The following is a 17,501-nucleotide window of genomic DNA, read 5'->3' as shown; positions in this document are numbered from 1 at the left end:
AACTAACAAACTTTTTTTACAATATTAATAAATAATTTAATAAAAATAATGTAATCCTGAATAGATTTCAGAAAAATTATATTTTAATTTAGTTAAATTGCTTTTTAAGTGGGGTCTTGTATCCAGATCTGACAACATATAGAATATAATCTGTATTCATTAATTTTATTAAATTTCATATATTTATATTAATTTTAAATGAACAGAAAAAAAGCTAAAATGAATGTCTGCCTTTTATTTTTCTTCGTTTCTTTTGTTCTTTTCCTGCAGTTGATTTCTGGGTTTCTTTTTTCCCATTTTTCATAAAATGGGCGAAACTCCCGTGGAAATGTGTCCCCTTTCTTTCTACCATTTTATTCCTGCCCACATATGAGCGAGGAAAAACAACAAATTGACATATCGAGGCCGAAAAATGGGAAAAACAGGAGACAGTAAATTTGTGTTTTGTTCTCGGTTCTTTTTGTTGTTAAAATCGTTGTAAAATTCATCGGATATGAAAATCTAATGATTTGTAAAGGCGTCGATAAGCGGGAAAAGTGTAAAGGGATAGCAGTCTCGCCCCGGGGTCTTTTGGGAAAAGTTTACACTGACTTACCCCCTTGATGATTGGTTTTTGCGTAGGCTGGGAAAAGGATTTTCAGCATTTATTGAAATATTAATATTTGCCCATATAAGTGAATGTCTGGTTGTGTGTGCGAAAAACTTTTCATGGCAATACCCACACACAACCCTGAAAATTAAAGCAAACCAATGTTTGCTCAAGAAAATCCAGTTGGCTAAAAAGTTTTGCTTGGTCCAGGCGAAACCAAAAATCAATTCAAAGTTTTGCCTTAGGACTTGGTTACTCCTTTTTGTCCAGCTCTTATTTTTTGCGTTTTTTTTTCTGGTTATGGGTCATGCAGGGAACCATCTGGGAATATTGCTGAGCTCTATATCGGATTAGGAGCCATTATCTTTTTTCGGTCTAAATTATGCCCAACTCAGCTGAGAGTGGTCGGGAAATTTATTGTGTAAATTGTATTTATTTTAGATTTATAGATATGTACATGTGTCCATGTGTAAGTACATATAAATTTCTTAGCTCCCTCTTGAGCCGAGATTTCTGGTCTTTCGTGCTGGCATTAAAAAATATTTACAGTGTCTAGACTTGCCAGCCCATAAATCAAATGCATGCGAGATTTCTTCGTTTGCTGCAAAAAGGAAAAACTTTCTGCTGCTATGAGTATGTGTTGGTTTTTAATGTGCAACGTGTGGCCAAATGTGCTGGAATAAAAACTATTTGTGAACTAAGTTTCACCGCAAATGTATTTAAAAGTCAAAAGAAAAATAAAAATTAGGAGAAGTAAACTTATGCCAAATAAAAGTCTTCCAAACAGCAAATTTGTAATTCTATGAACCCTGGTCTAAGATTTGCAATAGATAATTTGGTAATACATATAATAAAAGTAATATGGTAACACACAATTATTCGCCGCGTCTCAATCCGCTCGGATCCAAAACAAAACGCATGCCGAATGCAAATCGATCTGTAGGAAGGTTCATCACTACACTGAAACCCAATTGCAGCGGCAAATTCCTTAAATATCTGGAAAAAAAAGCACAGTGGCTTGAGATCAGTCCTGCAACATGAGATGCCATACCCACTTGGTCCACATGAACCCTACAGAGGCATCCGAATCGAACATTCCATGCACGGCCGAATTCCAGAAGCTCCATTGATAACATATTGTGGCTATGGTCTTTCGGGTGTTACGGTTCCAGGCCAAGAGATTGGCCATCTGAATTTGAGGATGGATCCGCTGCCAATAGCTAACATCCAGACCCTGCCTCGAGGCGGTAGCAGCCAAAGAATAATTATAATGGGAGTACCTGAAAGATGACAATAATTTATTTTCTAAAATATCTAAAACTAAAATGACTATTATAATCTTTCTTTCCAAAAATAGTTAAAAAACATTATTTATACCGTGTATACATTAGTTATATTCAAAACATTACATAGTAATGTACCTATTTATGGCATTTTAGAAATATTTATAAAAGTTCCCATAAGATAATAAATCTTAAAAAATTGGAATTTTATATGCTAATCAAAAAGAGTCTCACCTTGCGGCCAGGGCCAAATCTGGAGTTAGTTTCTGGGGCTCGTTCCACTCCAGGAGAAGTTCTGCGCCCAGAGCCCAGTGGGCGGTCACCGATCTCATCACGGACAGAGTGCAGCGTCCATTTTCATTGCGGACATTGTAGAAGTTGGCCGTCCAAGTGTCGCATTGCCGCGTCCACTCGATCGTGTACTGACTGTCCACTGGAGCAGCCTCCCTGGCCTTCTGCAACACGGCCTCCATGCGCAGAGATTGGAACGGGTAGTACAGGATGTTCAGGTTGGCCGCCAGCGAAGTAGGATGTATGTCCCCCATAATGGTTGGTGTATACTAAAAGAAGAAATTTTTAAGAGGTATGTCACTTTGATATCGGCCTAAGTTTGGTAAAGTTATGGACTCTAGAAGGCTAATAGAGGGTTACCTTTCTTCAAGTCGTCGGAAACTTGAAAATACTAACATGAAAATGGGTCAAAAATTCGATCAACGGTAAAATGATAAATTTGAATGCAGATTTTTAGACAATCAAACCACAAGTCTTTAGAGGTATGCCACTCTAAGATCGGATTAAATTTGAAAAAGTTATGGAGTCTCCAAGTCCATATGTGGGTAACCTATTTTCAAGTCGTCGGAAACTTGAAAATATCTAACATGGAGGGTCAAAAATTCGATCAACGTTAAAATGATAAATTTGAATGCAGATTTTTAGATAATCAAACCACAAGTCTTTAGAGATATGCCACTTTGAAATCGGATTACATTTGGAAAAGTTATGGAGTCTACAAGTCCTTTATTAAGTCGTCGGAAACTTGAAAATAACTAACATGAAAATGGGTAAAAAATTCGATCAACGTTAAAATGATAAATTTGAATGCAGATTTTTAGATAATCAAACCACAAGTCTTTAGAGGTATGCCACTTTGAAATCGGATTACATTTGGAAAAGTTATGGAGTCTACAAGTCCAAATGTGGGTAACCTTTATTAAGTAGTCGGAAACTTGAAAATAACTAACATGAAAATGGGTCAAAAATTCGATCAACGTTAAAATGATAAATTTGAATGCAGATTTTTAGATAATCAAACCACAAGTCTTTAGAGGTATGCCACTTTAAGATCGGATTAAATTTGGAAAAGTTATGGAGTCTCCAAGTCCAAATGTGGGTAACCTTTTTTAAGTCGTCGGAAACTTGAAAATAACTAACATGAAAATGGGTCAAAAATTCGATCAACGTTAAAATGATAAATTTGAATGCAGATTTTTAGATAATCAAACCACAAGTCTTTAGAGGTATGCCACTTTGAAATCGGATTAAATTTGGAAAAGTTATGGAGTCTCCAAGTCCAAATGTGGGTAACCTTTTTTAAGTCGTCGGAAACTTGAAAATAACTAACATGAAAATGGGTCAAAAATTCGATCAACGTTAAAATGATAAATTTGAATGCAGATTTTTAGATAATCAAACTACAAGTCTTTAGAGGTATGCCACTTTAAGATCGGATTAAATTTGGAAAAGTTATGGAGTCTCCAAGTCCAAATGTGGGTAACCTTTTTTCGAGTCGTCGGAAACTTGAAAATAGCTAACATGAAAATGGGTCAAAAATTCGATGAACGTTAAAATGATAAATTTGAATGCAGATTTTTAGACAATCAAGCCACTAGTCTTTAGAGGTATGCCACTTTGAAATCGGATTAAATTTGGAAAAGTTATGGAGTCTCCAAGTCCAAATGTGGGTAACCTTTATTAAGTCGTCGGAAACTTGAAAATAACTAACATGAAAATGGGTCAAAAATTCGATTAACGTTAAAATGATAAATTTGAATGCAGATTTTTAGATAATCAAACCACAAGTCTTTAAGATCGGATTAAATTTGGAAAAGTTATGGAGTCTCCAAGTCCAAATGTGGGTAACCTTTATTAAGTCGTTGGAAACTTGAAAATAACTAACATGAAAATGGGTCAAAAATTTGATCAACGTTAAAATGATAAATTTGAATGCAGATTTTTAGATAATCAAACCACAAGTCTTTAGAGGTATGCCACTTTGAAATCGGATTACATTTGGAAAAGTTATGGAGTCTACAAGTCCAAATGTGGGTAACCTTTATTAAGTCGTCGGAAACTTGAAAATAACTAACATGAAAATGGGTCAAAAATTCGATCAACGTTAAAATGATAAATTTGAATGCAGATTTTTAGATAATCAAACTACAAGTCTTTAGAGGTATGCCACTTTAAGATCGGATTAAATTTGGAAAAGTTATGGAGTCTCCAAGTCCAAATGTGGGTAACCTTTTTTCAAGTCGTCGGAAACTTGAAAATAACTAACATGAAAATGGGTCAAAAATTCGATCAACGTTAAAATGATAAATTTGAATGCAGATTTTTAGATAATCAAACTACAAGTCTTTAGAGGTATGCCACTTTAAGATCGGATTAAATTTGGAAAAGTTATGGAGTCTCCAAGTCCAAATGTGGGTAACCTTTATTAAGTCGTTGGAAACTTGAAAATAACTAACATGAAAATGGGTCAAAAATTCGATCAACGTTAAAATGATAAATTTGAATGCAGATTTTTAGACAATCAAGCCACTAGTCTTTAGAGGTATGCCACTTTGAAATCGGATTAAATTTGGAAAAGTTATGGAGTCCAGAAGTCCAAATGTCGGTAACCTCTTTTACAAGTCATCGAAAACTTGAAAATAACTAACATGAAAATGGGTCAAAAATTCGATCAACGTTAAAATGATAAATTTGAATGCAGATTTTTAGACAATCAAGCCCAACGATAAGCAGGTATGTCTGCGTGGGTCATAAGATTAGAGTAAATAAGAGTAAAATAAGATTCTTATGTTAGCGACTTAAGAGTTGAATATTAATAAAGAAATCAGTTTGAAATAGTAACTCAAACAAGAGAGAACGCTATAGTCGGGTGCCCCGACTATCAGATACCCGTTACTCAGGTAAAAGGAGTGCGAGGGAGATGGAGATAGAAACTTTGATCACGCATAACTTTTTAACGAATGGTCCGATTTGAAAAATTTCTTCTACATTTCGATAGGTATTGATAAACACAATAAAAAAATTAATTTTTTTTAGTTAACTGCATTTTTACTTTTCCGAAATATTTAAATTTTTAAAATCGTATATAAGCGATTGTGGGCGTTAAAGGGGGCGTGGCACCTTTTTGAAACAAACTTGCGCTGCGTATGAACACCTAGAATCTGCATGCAAAATGCCAATCTTCTAGCTTTTATAGTTTCCGAGATCTCAGCGTTCATACGGACAGACAGACGGACAGACGGACAGACGGACATGGCTATATCGACTCGGCTAGTGACCCTGATCAAGAATATATATACTTTATAGGGTCGGAAAAGCTTCCTTCTAGCTGTTACATACTTTTGCACGAATACAATATACCCTTTTACTCTACGAGTAACGGGTATAAAAATGAAGACGTCCTTATTTCGGGTCGCTCTATTCACTTGGACCAAAAACGGACTCACCATAGTGTCGTCCTGGACGCGGAAAGTGTAGAGGCCGCCGAAGCGAAATCCGGATGCCCTGATGTGGCTGAGAACCCAGGCGGCAGTTATGTATTTGTTGGGCGCCAGGCGGTGCAGGTAGTCCAGCTCCACGCCGTCGAAGAACTTGGGCATCACCCGGTGGGCGAGAATGTGCAGATTCTGGACATTTCCGGGATTCTTCTTGTTGCAATGGCCGCCGACGCGTTCGAAGCAATCGGGAAAGAAGACGCCAAATTCCGAGGCCTTGTAGGGAGGGCAGTTTTTGCATGTCATATCGATGGGTGTGTGTTTCAAAAGGTACGAAGAAACGGCAACCCGTGTATTGTGGATTTCGGTATTTATCGAATGAATCGGTCCGAGTTTGTTGGCGAGTTTGAAACTTAAACTGGAATTGCTGTTTTTTATTTCACTCGTTTTCACCTGGCAACAAGAAACGAAAATGTTACATAGACCTGCTGTTCGATCAAATATTTATGATATACATGAATGGTTAAGAACGGTCGCGCATTGAAGCAAAAATATCATCAGCTGTCAATTGTCATTTTATGCGCCATTTCATGGGCTCCTTTTCGCTGTTGCCAGCCTTTCCGCTTTTACTTCGGTCTTGGCACACCATTAGGCGCATTTCACACTTTTTACATTATTTATATGCCATCGTCTTCTGCCTTTTGGTTTTTATTCTCTTCGTCTGTCGCCAACGTCCCTTTAGCTCCTTTTCCCCCTTCATCGCCCATTCGACGAGCTATGAAATATTTAAACATTCGAGTCCAAGCCAGCTTTTAAAGGATAATGGTCGGAGGGACGAAGATGCGGATGATGATGATGTATGGAGCCACGATTCGCGTGTGACTGTCCAGGGTTGTGGTCCTCATGGCTGCGAGGTTTTGGGCTGGTGTCTGACTCACTGATTGAATTATGGATGCGATAATCTAAAGCGGATAATCAGTGAACACAGTTCGGTTATATCTTTATTAAATCTAAAGAAAGCAAGTGAGTGTATTGGAAATTAAAGCTGTTTTAGAGGATTTTTCTTGGTCTATTGACGAACTCCAAAAGATGATGCTTATCAGTTGATGCTATGATTTTAAGATTTTGCATCCCAATAATCTTAGCATCGAAAAATAATATTTGTTGTTCAGAAAGAAATCCATATTACTCGAATAAAATTATATGTTATTGAAATTTCTAGCAGTTTCCTAGATCTTGTGAAAAGTAATCAAAGCTTTCTAGCTAAGAACAAAGCGAATATGCTTAGGGGAAAGGGCATAAATGACAATGAGAATGACGTTTGGCAGATGTCGTCTAAGCCGATTTCCAGTTCTCCAGTTCATGAAAGCAAATGCAAAAGTTGTTTATTCAGCAGCTCAGTCGCGGCTCGGGCTTTTGTACTTTCCCCTAACCCCTCCATAAGCTAAGCCCTCGCCTTCCCGGTGGTGAAGACATCACTTATTTAGACGCCAGCACTTAAATTTATCACTCAGCCAGCAGATGGCAAGTTGTCTGGCTTGTTCTACGCCATCACAGCCATTTGCTTTAATTTAATATGCTAAAATATAAGGGGACCCACCCGCATTCTCAGTTTGCAAATCAAAGCTCAACGCGACCGCAGAACTTTTGCCGGAAAACCGCAAATGCTCAAAGGGAAAGCCGAATTGGTTCGTTCTGTTTGGAATGGAAGATTCAACATGGTAATCATAAGCAAATAGCCCAAGTGGCACGAAAAGAACTTGTTGATGCCTAATTGTTGGGTGTGCTATCTATTCATCAATGTTATCTTTCTAGAATGAGTGATTCCGTTAAAAAATGTAGGCGAATGAAAACTAGTTATATCCTGACGTGGCATATTTTTTAAGTAATCCTTTTTAAAATCCTGTTCTTTTTAATTCCTTTTTTTTATTTATTATTATAAAACTTGATAAATAGTTAATGGAATATTGATCTAATTCAAATTCCACATCAAAACTACTAAGTGATTCAGTTATTTCTCAGCATTCACTATTAAAACTAATAAAATTTAATTGCCTTCAGCCGTCACAACCTTTTAAGTTGTCAAATCAATTATTATTTATGCCAAGCCTTGTTGATATTTTTTCAATGACGAAAATCAAACTGTTGCGCTGCCACAAGTACACACTTACCTTTTTTTAAGGTAAACAGAATTGACCCAATTGCGGAAAAGTTTTAAAGTTTACAATGAAATGTTGAATCAGCAATCGGATTTCCATTACACAGTAATAAACAAACAAAACGTAGTTTCAGTAGAAGTTCGTTGTTAAGGGCAATCGAATATACAAAATTTTTCCCATTCCCTTGCATCTTGGCCACGGCCTCTATTAACTTATGAGCTTTTTCCGATAAAGCGCCCAAAAAAGTAAGCAACAAATAGTACTGTCCAGCCCAGGGCAAATATTCAAATGAATATAAATTAAAATTGAAATATAAATGATACGCTACAAATGAAAAAACACTGCGGACAAAGTAAGGAAATATTCACAAAAAAAAAATGCCAACATTTAAAATATTTACTGTCCAGCATTGTGGAAATTGTAAAACATCGAAGGCTGAAAAAAAACAATTCAATCGCATTTCGATGCACAATTTATTTATTTATCTTGTGTTGCAAAGTTTTTATTGCGTTCTTTGTATTTGCATGTGTAAAATGTTACTATCGTGTTTATTTTTTTAATTGCTCATGGTTTTTATGCATTTTGTATATAATTTAATTTTATTTATTACGCCTTAAAAAAGGCAAGCTAAAAAAAAAAACAGAAAACAGCAAAAAGGAGTTGAAGTGGGCAATAAATTTTTAATATTTTAAGCAATTTCAATTTTCGGTGGATTGGGTTGGTGTGGAAGGTTTGCACTTCTGTAAATTCGTTATCAATAAATGTTATTTGTGTTCATATAATCTTTTTTATGCGTTGGCCACCTCAGGGGAATTGAAATGGGATTGTAACAAAAAATAACGAGCTTGAAAGTGAACTATATGAGGAATCTAAAGTATACAAATATACAAATACATAATTCACTTATAAAGGGCAAAGTTATTGATAAAATTGCACATTTTAAGGCAGTCGGATTAATCAAAAAAAAAAAATATTTAAATTAATAAAAATTACATTTAAATAAAATAGTTTAAAACAGTAAATAGAGTACGCCATGGCATATCTTTATTTTGTGATTTATGGTAATATTTAAGATGTTTAAAATGTTAGATGTGAAGATTTTATTTTCATATCAAACACACTATATTTTTCGTTGTTATTTGCCGCCCAGAAAATGAGAGTGCCTGAGAAAAATAAGAAATTGAATTGAATAACACCATCGCACCTCTTGCAAGCTCTCAACTCCTTTACACTTATTTCAGCTCCATTAAATATTTACAAACAAATCAAAGTGACAACAAACAGAGGCCTTCCTCCAGCACTTTTACTGATTTTCGCTTTGCCAAATATTTGCATACCTCGCTCGCTTTTCCTCCAGAGGACGACGATATCCCTTTGACTTGATGTGAAAGAGTTCTCAAACCGAGTCGGTGGCACTTGGGCACGAATTGCATTAAGGACTGACTCTACGATTTCCCCCTGACTTCGAAGTGGCTAAAAAGTGTCTTCGACATTTTGCCATTGGCATCCATTATTTTGTAATTATTTAAGTGCCTTCAATGAGGCACCTTATTGATGATGACAACGGGGTGCTGGCCCACAGTCACGCCCACCAACCCATCCACACCCACATTCACACTCGCCTGGAGCGGCGTAGGCAATAAGTGAAAAAAATCAAAAAGCCATAAAAACTTTACACAATCGAAACGTGCAAAAGTTGATTTTTGCCAACGCCAGCAGCCAAAGCTGAAGAATCCTCCCATCAATAGCAACAACAAATGGAACCGAAACGAAAATAAAAATGGCAGACAACGATATCAAAGTGTGGCCGGCATGTGAAAGTAAACTTACTTTTAATACTCACAAAGTAAAAGGTATATATTTGCTTTTTAACCTTTTGAAAATTAAATGTATAAAATTTACTGGTGAAGAAATAAACATAATTAATCGGTATCCATAAAAAAAACCAGCAATTTAGAAAGTCATATAAGTTTTATAAAATGAATAAACAAAACCGAGCGTAGTGGGTAACATATAGTCGAGGCCTTTTGACAATATTCTCTTCCTTTCTCTACTTTGTGTTGCTGTTGCTGCTTTTCCGTAAAGGATGGGAAGCTAATACGAGGACAGCAAAGGACACAAGAGGCCCAGGAAGGAGAGAGGGGAGTCCAGAGTGGACACAGGAGAGGAGTGGACTGAAGAGGACAGGCCAGAGATGGCAGCATCGACCCATAAAAAACGAGAGCGAATAAAAAGCGCAAGAAAATTACTTTCTGCTCTACAAATTTTACAGGGGGAATGGAATTCAAAACACTGTGAAACAAAGATAATTTAAATTGACCCAATTTTTGTATATATATATATTTATTTTACCATCAAGAATTACTATTACATAATAACATTTTATACATAAATCAAGATTTTATCTTATTTTTTAAATTTAAAAAAATACCCATAAACTTTTTTGGATTAATGCTACGAATACTTATTTTTAGGCCCCGAGATTTATTTAAATTTTGTTGAATCTTTATAAATGTGTATTACCAAACTATTTAAAAGGGTTTTCAAGTGATTCTGTAGCACTGTACCACATCGAAGTCACCAATCGAGGCCATTCACAAAGTCAAGCGTGTAAAGTGAGTAAAGATGCAAGTAAAAACCTTTTCCGCCTTTTCGACTTTGCTATCGGCCCTTTTGAGGCATTATGTACTGACAATTTTCATGATTATGCGCTTACGGATTTTGAGAGTGTCCAGCTCCCTTCCTTCCCCATCATCATCATTTCTCGGTGTCCGGGTGAGCGCAGCTGTTAAGCCTTTTCCGTTTCCGTTGTCGTTTATTTTTTTTCTGCTCCTTTTTCTAGTTCATGACTTGACTTTGGCGCCTAGCTAAGTATTGATAGTATTGAACACCATCGACAGCGGATTGGGGGCTGAAAGCAGAGGCTTTCTGGTTATGTCCATCAAATCGGAAATGAAGATGGGGATTCCATTCAATTGGCTTTTGGAGGATGCCAAGTCCATGTGTGTCTGTATGCTGGCTGCGATGGGAAAAGCGTTGGCAATAGTTGTTAGCTAGACATTTTACGGGTAATTATCGAAAACGTTATCCCGGCTGCGGAGATGGCCCATGATTGAATCCATTGGGGTAAACACGGAGTGCCAGAAAAGTGAATGAAAGATTAAAGATTAAGCCCAAGGGTTAAGCACTAAATATATATGAACAAAATATCTGAAAAAGATCATGTTGAATGTATTAGACTCTCCTTTGAAGATTATCCGGAACAACAAAACTGATTGAATGAAATGCTGGAAATGAAAAAATTACATTAGGCGAAATTGTTTCTAGCGTCCGCAGAACAAAAGGGGGTTTAGCTAAACTAGTGTGTATAAGTACTTTTAAATAAAAACAAAATTAATAAATTAATTTGTAAGCTGCTCTATAAAGTGTAATGTTCACCATATTTTGTGAGTCTAAGTTTTATTATAGAGGAACAAAATCATGCAACGTGATGGGAAATTCGGTTTACAAACAAATCAGTAAACCAACTTTGTTAATTTACTCTTCGTTAGATTAAGGCTTAAATCAATACTGACTTTATGCTTCAACTTTCATTATCCAAGTCAAAAATTCAATTACCGCTGAGCAAATGATTTCCTACCAATATCGGTATGGAATCCGCGTTTAAGTACAAATCTTGGCCATAAAATTGTCATAACTGTAAAGTTATTGTGACATTTCCAATAAACGGGAAAGAAGGAAAACGCCAGCTGTGTCCCCGTTGGAATAGGGGGAAAAATCCTGTCTGCCGTTGGTTAATTTACTACAATGCGCCCAATATGCAACATAAATAATGCCAAGTATCCGACATAAATAACCGGGGATGCTAAAATTGGCAGGAGGATAGGGAGGTGGGCTGGTTAAGCAGCTGCTGCAGTCAATTTCAGCGTTCGTCTGTAACTGTAACAATTAATTAGAAACTAACAAAGTTCCACTTGGCAGGCGCTAAACTTGTCCCAGAACTGGGAGACCCAAGCGAACCGAATCGAATCGAAGGCGACAGTCGAGTAGCAAACGAAAACGAAGACTGTCGCGCACATAAAGCGCTTTTAATTGATTTTCCTGTTACGTGCAATGGAGAATCGAAATTGTCGCTTCTGGCTCCTAGGAAGTTCAACTTTGTCCCATCCTGCTGCCCATAATCGTTCATTCATTCATTCGAATTGTAGTTAATTAATAAATTATTCCGAGCGATTGCACTAACAATGTAGGACTGTGGAAACTTTCACTGGTAGCTTTAATTACCTTTTGGACCTTTTCCACTTTGTTTAGCCTGTCTCTTGTTTTCTTTTATATATTTTCGTTTTTTTCATCTCTCTCGTTTTCTTTTTGTCCGTTTGCTACAATTAAACACATTTTATTTGCGAATGTTTATGGTGCCTGCATGATGCGTATACGCAATGTGTTTGCTCTGCTCTGCTTGCGTGTTGCGTATACGCAGTGTATGCCATCGTAAATGATGCCTGGCCCATACGAGCGTACATATTTCTTTTTTAAGATGCGACCTGAAAATAAACGTTTAGCTTTAGCCTTGCCGTTGGCTTTCTCCTCTGCCGTCAATTAAATTCCATTTTATTTTATGTCCAGCAAGCGGTAGCCTAAGCTCAGGTGCGTTGTAAATATGGCGAAATTTCTCTTTTGTCGGCAAAGAAAAAAATGTATACAAATATTATACAAATTGAAGGAACAAGTTATTAAAAGCCCAATTTCAGAATAAAGAGATAAATGCACGGCTCTCCTCCTTTTTAATCTCAATCAATAAATATTCTCCAAATTATTTAGGAAGTTCATCAACCCAAAATCTAAACAATTCTTTTAAAATTGACTAGTATTAAAAATTGAAATATACCTTTCGTAATAATTGAGATTTAGCTTTGGAGTAAGCCAGACACATAAATTTCCACTTGCGGTAGGATATTCTATATTTATTGTTGAAAACATATTGCAGCTTTTATGTGTGCAAAGAAATTCCATAAATCCAAAAGGCAGCCGAATGGTAAATACAATTTTCATAAAAAATAATTAAATAAACAAGCACACACACACTGAAAGAAAGAAGGGAAAGGGATCCAGAGAGACCAGAAACCAAAGGCATTAGTAGCAGATTACTGTCAGGAGGAGTCGGCGGGTGGATTCGAGGAAAACGTCCTGTTCCAGCTTGCAACTTGCATCTCGAAATCCGACTCTGGCCCAAAGAGTCATTAGCAATGTGACCCAGAAATGGACTAACCACATAAAATTTTATGCTGTTTGCCATAATAAATTTAATTAAAAAATCAAATTGACTGAGAGGGAAAAGTCAGGCCCCAGTACCAGCATCCACTTGAACATTAGCCCCAGTCGCAGTCCGAGTCGCAATTTGTTGCCTACGAATGTGCTGAGTAATATTTGGGTCAACTTCTGCCGGTCGACATTCGCCTTAATGGCCTGCAGAAGGCTCCAAACGAGCACCAGCCAGTCAGATGGAATTATCAGACTTTACAAAATTGCTTTCGGACATCTGAAGTGCATTTTATGGAAAGCCTAGAGGCAAAATGAATGAAGCACAAAATAAATGTCTCCAGCTCACCTTGAGGAAGTCAAAAGTTAAGAGAGAGAAAGTTAGACAAAAGTTTTTTTTTTTTCAATTTATTTTTTCAATGGCTTTTCTTGGCTGCTTCTCATCCTTTATCAATTTGTTCGAGTTTTTCTTTTATGAGCTGCCAGTTAATTAGAAAATAAGAGAGCGAAAGGGAGAAAAATCTGCGCGGCTAATCAGCTGAATGTTGTGGAAACAGCTAACTCAAAGGTGTTCGAAGCGGAAATGAGGTAATCCAGGAAAGAAGCTGAAGTCAGGAAAATACTAAATGATTTTCACCTTAATTGGCTTGAAAAATAGATGGGGATTGAGCGAGATTATTGAATACTAACTTTCAGTTAAAGTGTTAGATTTGCTTTGTATTTTAAGTTTGTTTTTTTTTGGCTTCACAATTTATTATTAACAAGAGAGAACGCTATAGTCGGGTGCCCCGACTATCAGATACCCGTTACTCAGGTAAAGGGAGTGCGAGGGAGATGGAGATAGAAACTTTGATCACGCATAACTTTTTAACGAATGGACCGATTTGAAAAATTTCTTCTACATTTCGATAGGTATTGATAAACACAATAAAACTGCATTTTTACTTTTCCGAAATATTTAAATGTTTAAAATCGTATTTGAGCGATTGTGGGCGTTAAAGGGGGCGTGGCACCTTTTTGAAACAAACTTGCGCTGCGTAGGAACTTCTAAAATCTACATGCAAAATGCCAATCTTCTAGCTTTTATAGTTTCCGAGATCTCAGCGTTCATACGGACAGACAGACAGACAGACAGATGGACAGACGGACAGACGGACATGGCTATATCGACTCGGCTAGTGACCCTGATCAAGAATAAATATACTTTATAGGGTCGGAAACGCTTCCTTCTAGCTGTTACATACTTTTGCACGAATACAATATACCCTTTTACTCTACGAGTAACGGGTATAAAAAGATAAATGATAAAAAAAATGTTTTAATTAAGATTTTTATTCAATTGCCTATCTCTCGATTTTTCAATTTGGATATTCTATACTAGAATTTGCTTGCCTTCGTTTACAGAAGCGAACGCATTTTGTCCACAAACTCATCGATAAAAGCAGCTTCAGATCTGTTCAACCGCCTTGCCTGATCAATACTATATTCGCAATTGGCCTCATCGTTTAGCCGTTTATATGCCACTGCCCGATAAAGCCAAGCACGTAGATAGTTCTGATCCACATTAGCAATCACATAGTCACAATCCATATAACTTAGTTTGAATTCGCGTAACCTTTAAAGTATAATTATTTGATCTCTTGGAATTACACCTTCTCTTAATATGAACTCACTTGATATAGCACATGGCTCGATTTACATACAAAACAGGAGTATCTTTGATGTACTCCAAGCCCTTTGTATAGTAGTCTTTGGCCAAACCGTAGTTCAATTTGCGATACTCGAAATTTCCCATCCGTCGAAATGTTTCGGCCACTTCTTCTCTCTGTTTTCTGGCCAAGATGCGGTCATCGGGATCAGGATCAACTTGGCGCATGAATGTAAGCTGATTCGTATTGACCGGGACTTTTCTTGTTTTGTTTCGACGAAATACGGCGCTGTTTGGTAGAATTCGCCGTGTCACCAGAAAGTTCAAGTCTTTTATATCAAGCGTCGACTTTTTATGCTTCCTTGACGAACTGAGAAATGCGCCTTTTAAACGGAATTATTTTTATACGTTTTTTAGCTACTTACTCCGTCTTGTTGGCCTCTTCGATCATTTCTAGGCACTCGATTACTTCTTTGACTGTGGAATGATTCTCAAGGAAGGATTCATTTGCTTCGGGATGTTGATATATTGAATTCTCTTGGTTTTCTGTTTCTAAACTAATTCGTGTATCGTTTTCTTCTTTTTTGTCCACCATTTTGTTGGGTAAGGACATTTTTTATTTTTAAAATATTTTTTTTGTTTTTATTTATTTTTATTTGTGCAAGTGTTATTCGTGTTTAGCCTGTGTTGTGTTACCTTTACATTGACATATTGAAATTTGACAAAAAAAAAACATGTCATATAATTGTATTAGTTGTACAAATTTATTCGGTCTTGCTAATATTCACAAAATGAAATATTCTTTTGCTGAACTCAAGGGAATTTAGTTTTTAATTGAATTTCAATTTCAGCTTCTTGCTTATTTCCTTTTGTCTTCGTTATCTTTGGCCCTTTCCTGTCGCTGACACCCATTTCCTGCCATCATCTGATTATATATTCCTCTCAAACTAATTGACTTTTGCATCAGCAAATTAAATTGTCGCGACCCAGAATCTTTTACGCTCCGCCACAAAACCAAAACCAAACCAGCTAAAAGCCCGATTTTAACTCACACCCATCGGTAAGTTTTCAGCTGCGATTCTGCTTCTTCACTGCATTGCCGTAGGATATTTTTGCATAAAATCCTCTTTGCTGCAAGCGATTTTTAATTTGAATTAAAAATGCATCATTGCGTTGATTTTAATGCACACACAATTAAAACGGCAAGTCAGGAAATTGCCAAATGCATTTAAAAGCCATGAGAAAATCCAAATGCGAAAATCAATGAGCAATTGTGAATGCAAATTGGAAAAACTCAAAGCGAGGGAGAGAAAACGAGAGCAAAACAAGACAGCAGATATAAAAAAAAAAAAACGAGCGTTAAAATCAAATGAACTGAATGCAAATCAAACTAATGTAGAGTTGACAACATACGCACATTCCACCCCCCTGCGTTTTTCCGAGGAAAAGCTGAAAAGTTTCACCCGCTAATCGCTAATTGCTTTTAAAGACAGAGCGGGGAAAATGTGAAAAGTCGGGGGATGAGCTGTAATTGTCGCGCTTTTCAAAATGCGCAATTTGCAATGCAAATGTCAAGCATTAGTTTAGCAGCTAACGCCCACTGTCAACAGATGGCGCCACCGCCAAATGAAAATACTTTTATGGCCCGCAGTGTATGTACAGTGCGGGGGTGAGAGTTCGGATCAAGCTGGCAATGTTTGGCAACAGCTTAGCGCACAATCAATTAAACTGGTTTATTGACACTTTTCCTATGACACAGACACACACTTGACAACAACACACATCACAGTGGAAATTCTCTAAGAAGATACAAAAAAGTATGAATAGACTTTGGAATACACTGTTTTGAATACTCTAATCTTAAAGCATAAATAAAAAATAAAAAGTTGTTATATAAAAAACATGTTAATAACACTTGTACTCATTTTTCAGCACTATTTTAATCTCAAAAATTATTTAAAATATAAAATAACTAATTTGAATTGAATTCTTTGGGTTATAAAATTTTATTTAAAAAATTGTTCCTTCTAAATACACCATTTTCCATCGATTTGGCACTCCCTCTATCCCATAAACACTTGAACATCTCATAGAAAAAGTAAACTGTGCAATTAGTTGACTTAACTTCTTTGACATAGAATTGGCAATTTATTAAGCAGCACAAAAGGCATTTTTCTCCGCCCCCCCGAGTGTCTCACTTCTGTGTTCAAGCAAACGGAAATTGAGTGTCCTTGCAGAAGGGATTTATTTATGGTTCATAGATTAAATACTAATTAACACCCAACCACACAAGCGCACACACTGTGTTGGCATTTGATTTATGGGTGGAGCATCTCGGGCCGCCGCCTTTGTGCGTGTGTCCTGTAAGGATTAGAAGGGCGGTCGGAAAAGAATAACAGGGCGGCGGAGGACCAAAAACATTTGCCTGGCCCACGAAGGGGCCATTGACCAAGGTCCTCCTCGACTATTATGCGTATCTCTTGCGCGCTACGCTTAATGCCATAAATTCTGCTTAAATTATTGGGGTTGGTTAACACGCTCCATTTTCGTTTTCGGTTTCGGATTCGCATTTACTTTTATGCTCTTCATTTGTTTCTTCCTTTAACGTCCATTGTCTGTCCGTTCATGCGGGGGCCAACTGTGGCCACCTTTAAGGTCGCATTTCGAGACGCAAATTACCATATAAATATTTTTTTTTTACCAACAATCTTTCAGGCATTGTTCACAGTGCAATGGCTGGAGGTGTTGGATGGAGCTGAGGGGATGAGTTCTGGCCTGTTAAATTTATGTGTCTGCATGTCGCGGACGCGTAAAAAACCTGCATAAGAATCAGATTCA

General features: G+C 36.8%; 2 protein-coding genes across 2 annotated transcripts; both read right to left on the bottom strand.

The window, feature by feature from the left end:
* Positions 1-1,287: 1,287 nt before the first annotated feature.
* LOC108054019 (mitochondrial import receptor subunit TOM40 homolog 2) lies at positions 1,288-6,052 on the bottom strand. The gene is made up of 4 exons (XM_044458638.1): positions 5,610-6,052; positions 2,107-2,432; positions 1,645-1,869; positions 1,288-1,585 (listed from the first exon to the last, which is right to left on the bottom strand). The coding sequence occupies exons 1-4, from the start codon at positions 5,901-5,903 to the stop codon at positions 1,465-1,467; spliced, it is 966 nt and encodes a 321-aa protein (XP_044314573.1). The 5' UTR covers positions 5,904-6,052; the 3' UTR covers positions 1,288-1,464.
* Positions 6,053-14,337: 8,285 nt separating this feature from the next.
* LOC108054020 (tetratricopeptide repeat protein 12) lies at positions 14,338-15,340 on the bottom strand. The gene is made up of 3 exons (XM_017136768.2): positions 15,089-15,340; positions 14,689-15,033; positions 14,338-14,630 (listed from the first exon to the last, which is right to left on the bottom strand). The coding sequence occupies exons 1-3, from the start codon at positions 15,274-15,276 to the stop codon at positions 14,414-14,416; spliced, it is 750 nt and encodes a 249-aa protein (XP_016992257.2). The 5' UTR covers positions 15,277-15,340; the 3' UTR covers positions 14,338-14,413.
* Between the last annotated feature and the right edge of the window lie 2,161 nt (positions 15,341-17,501).

This window comes from Drosophila rhopaloa, unplaced genomic scaffold (assembly GCF_018152115.1).
Source record: "Drosophila rhopaloa isolate 14029-0021.01 unplaced genomic scaffold, ASM1815211v1 contig_167, whole genome shotgun sequence".
Taxonomy (NCBI): Eukaryota; Metazoa; Arthropoda; class Insecta; order Diptera; family Drosophilidae; genus Drosophila; species Drosophila rhopaloa.
Note: the sequence above shows the minus strand (reverse complement) of the source record. Positions and strands in the feature narration are given on the sequence as shown.

Excerpts from the sequence above, each read along its gene's own strand:
- LOC108054019 (XM_044458638.1), bottom strand. The coding sequence starts at position 5,903 with ATGACATGCAAAAACTGCCCTCCCTACAAGGCCTCGGAATTTGGCGTC. Across the intron at positions 1,870-2,106 it reads GATTTGGCCCTGGCCGCAAG|GTACTCCCATTATAATTATT; the intron begins GTGAGACTCTTT and ends GTCATCTTTCAG. Across the intron at positions 1,586-1,644 it reads GTAGGGTTCATGTGGACCAA|ATATTTAAGGAATTTGCCGC; the intron begins GTGGGTATGGCA and ends TTTTTTTTCCAG.
- LOC108054020 (XM_017136768.2), bottom strand. The coding sequence starts at position 15,276 with ATGTCCTTACCCAACAAAATGGTGGACAAAAAAGAAGAAAACGATACA. Across the intron at positions 15,034-15,088 it reads GAAGAGGCCAACAAGACGGA|TTCGTCAAGGAAGCATAAAA; the intron begins GTAAGTAGCTAA and ends CGCATTTCTCAG. Across the intron at positions 14,631-14,688 it reads CGAGCCATGTGCTATATCAA|GTTACGCGAATTCAAACTAA; the intron begins GTGAGTTCATAT and ends TATACTTTAAAG.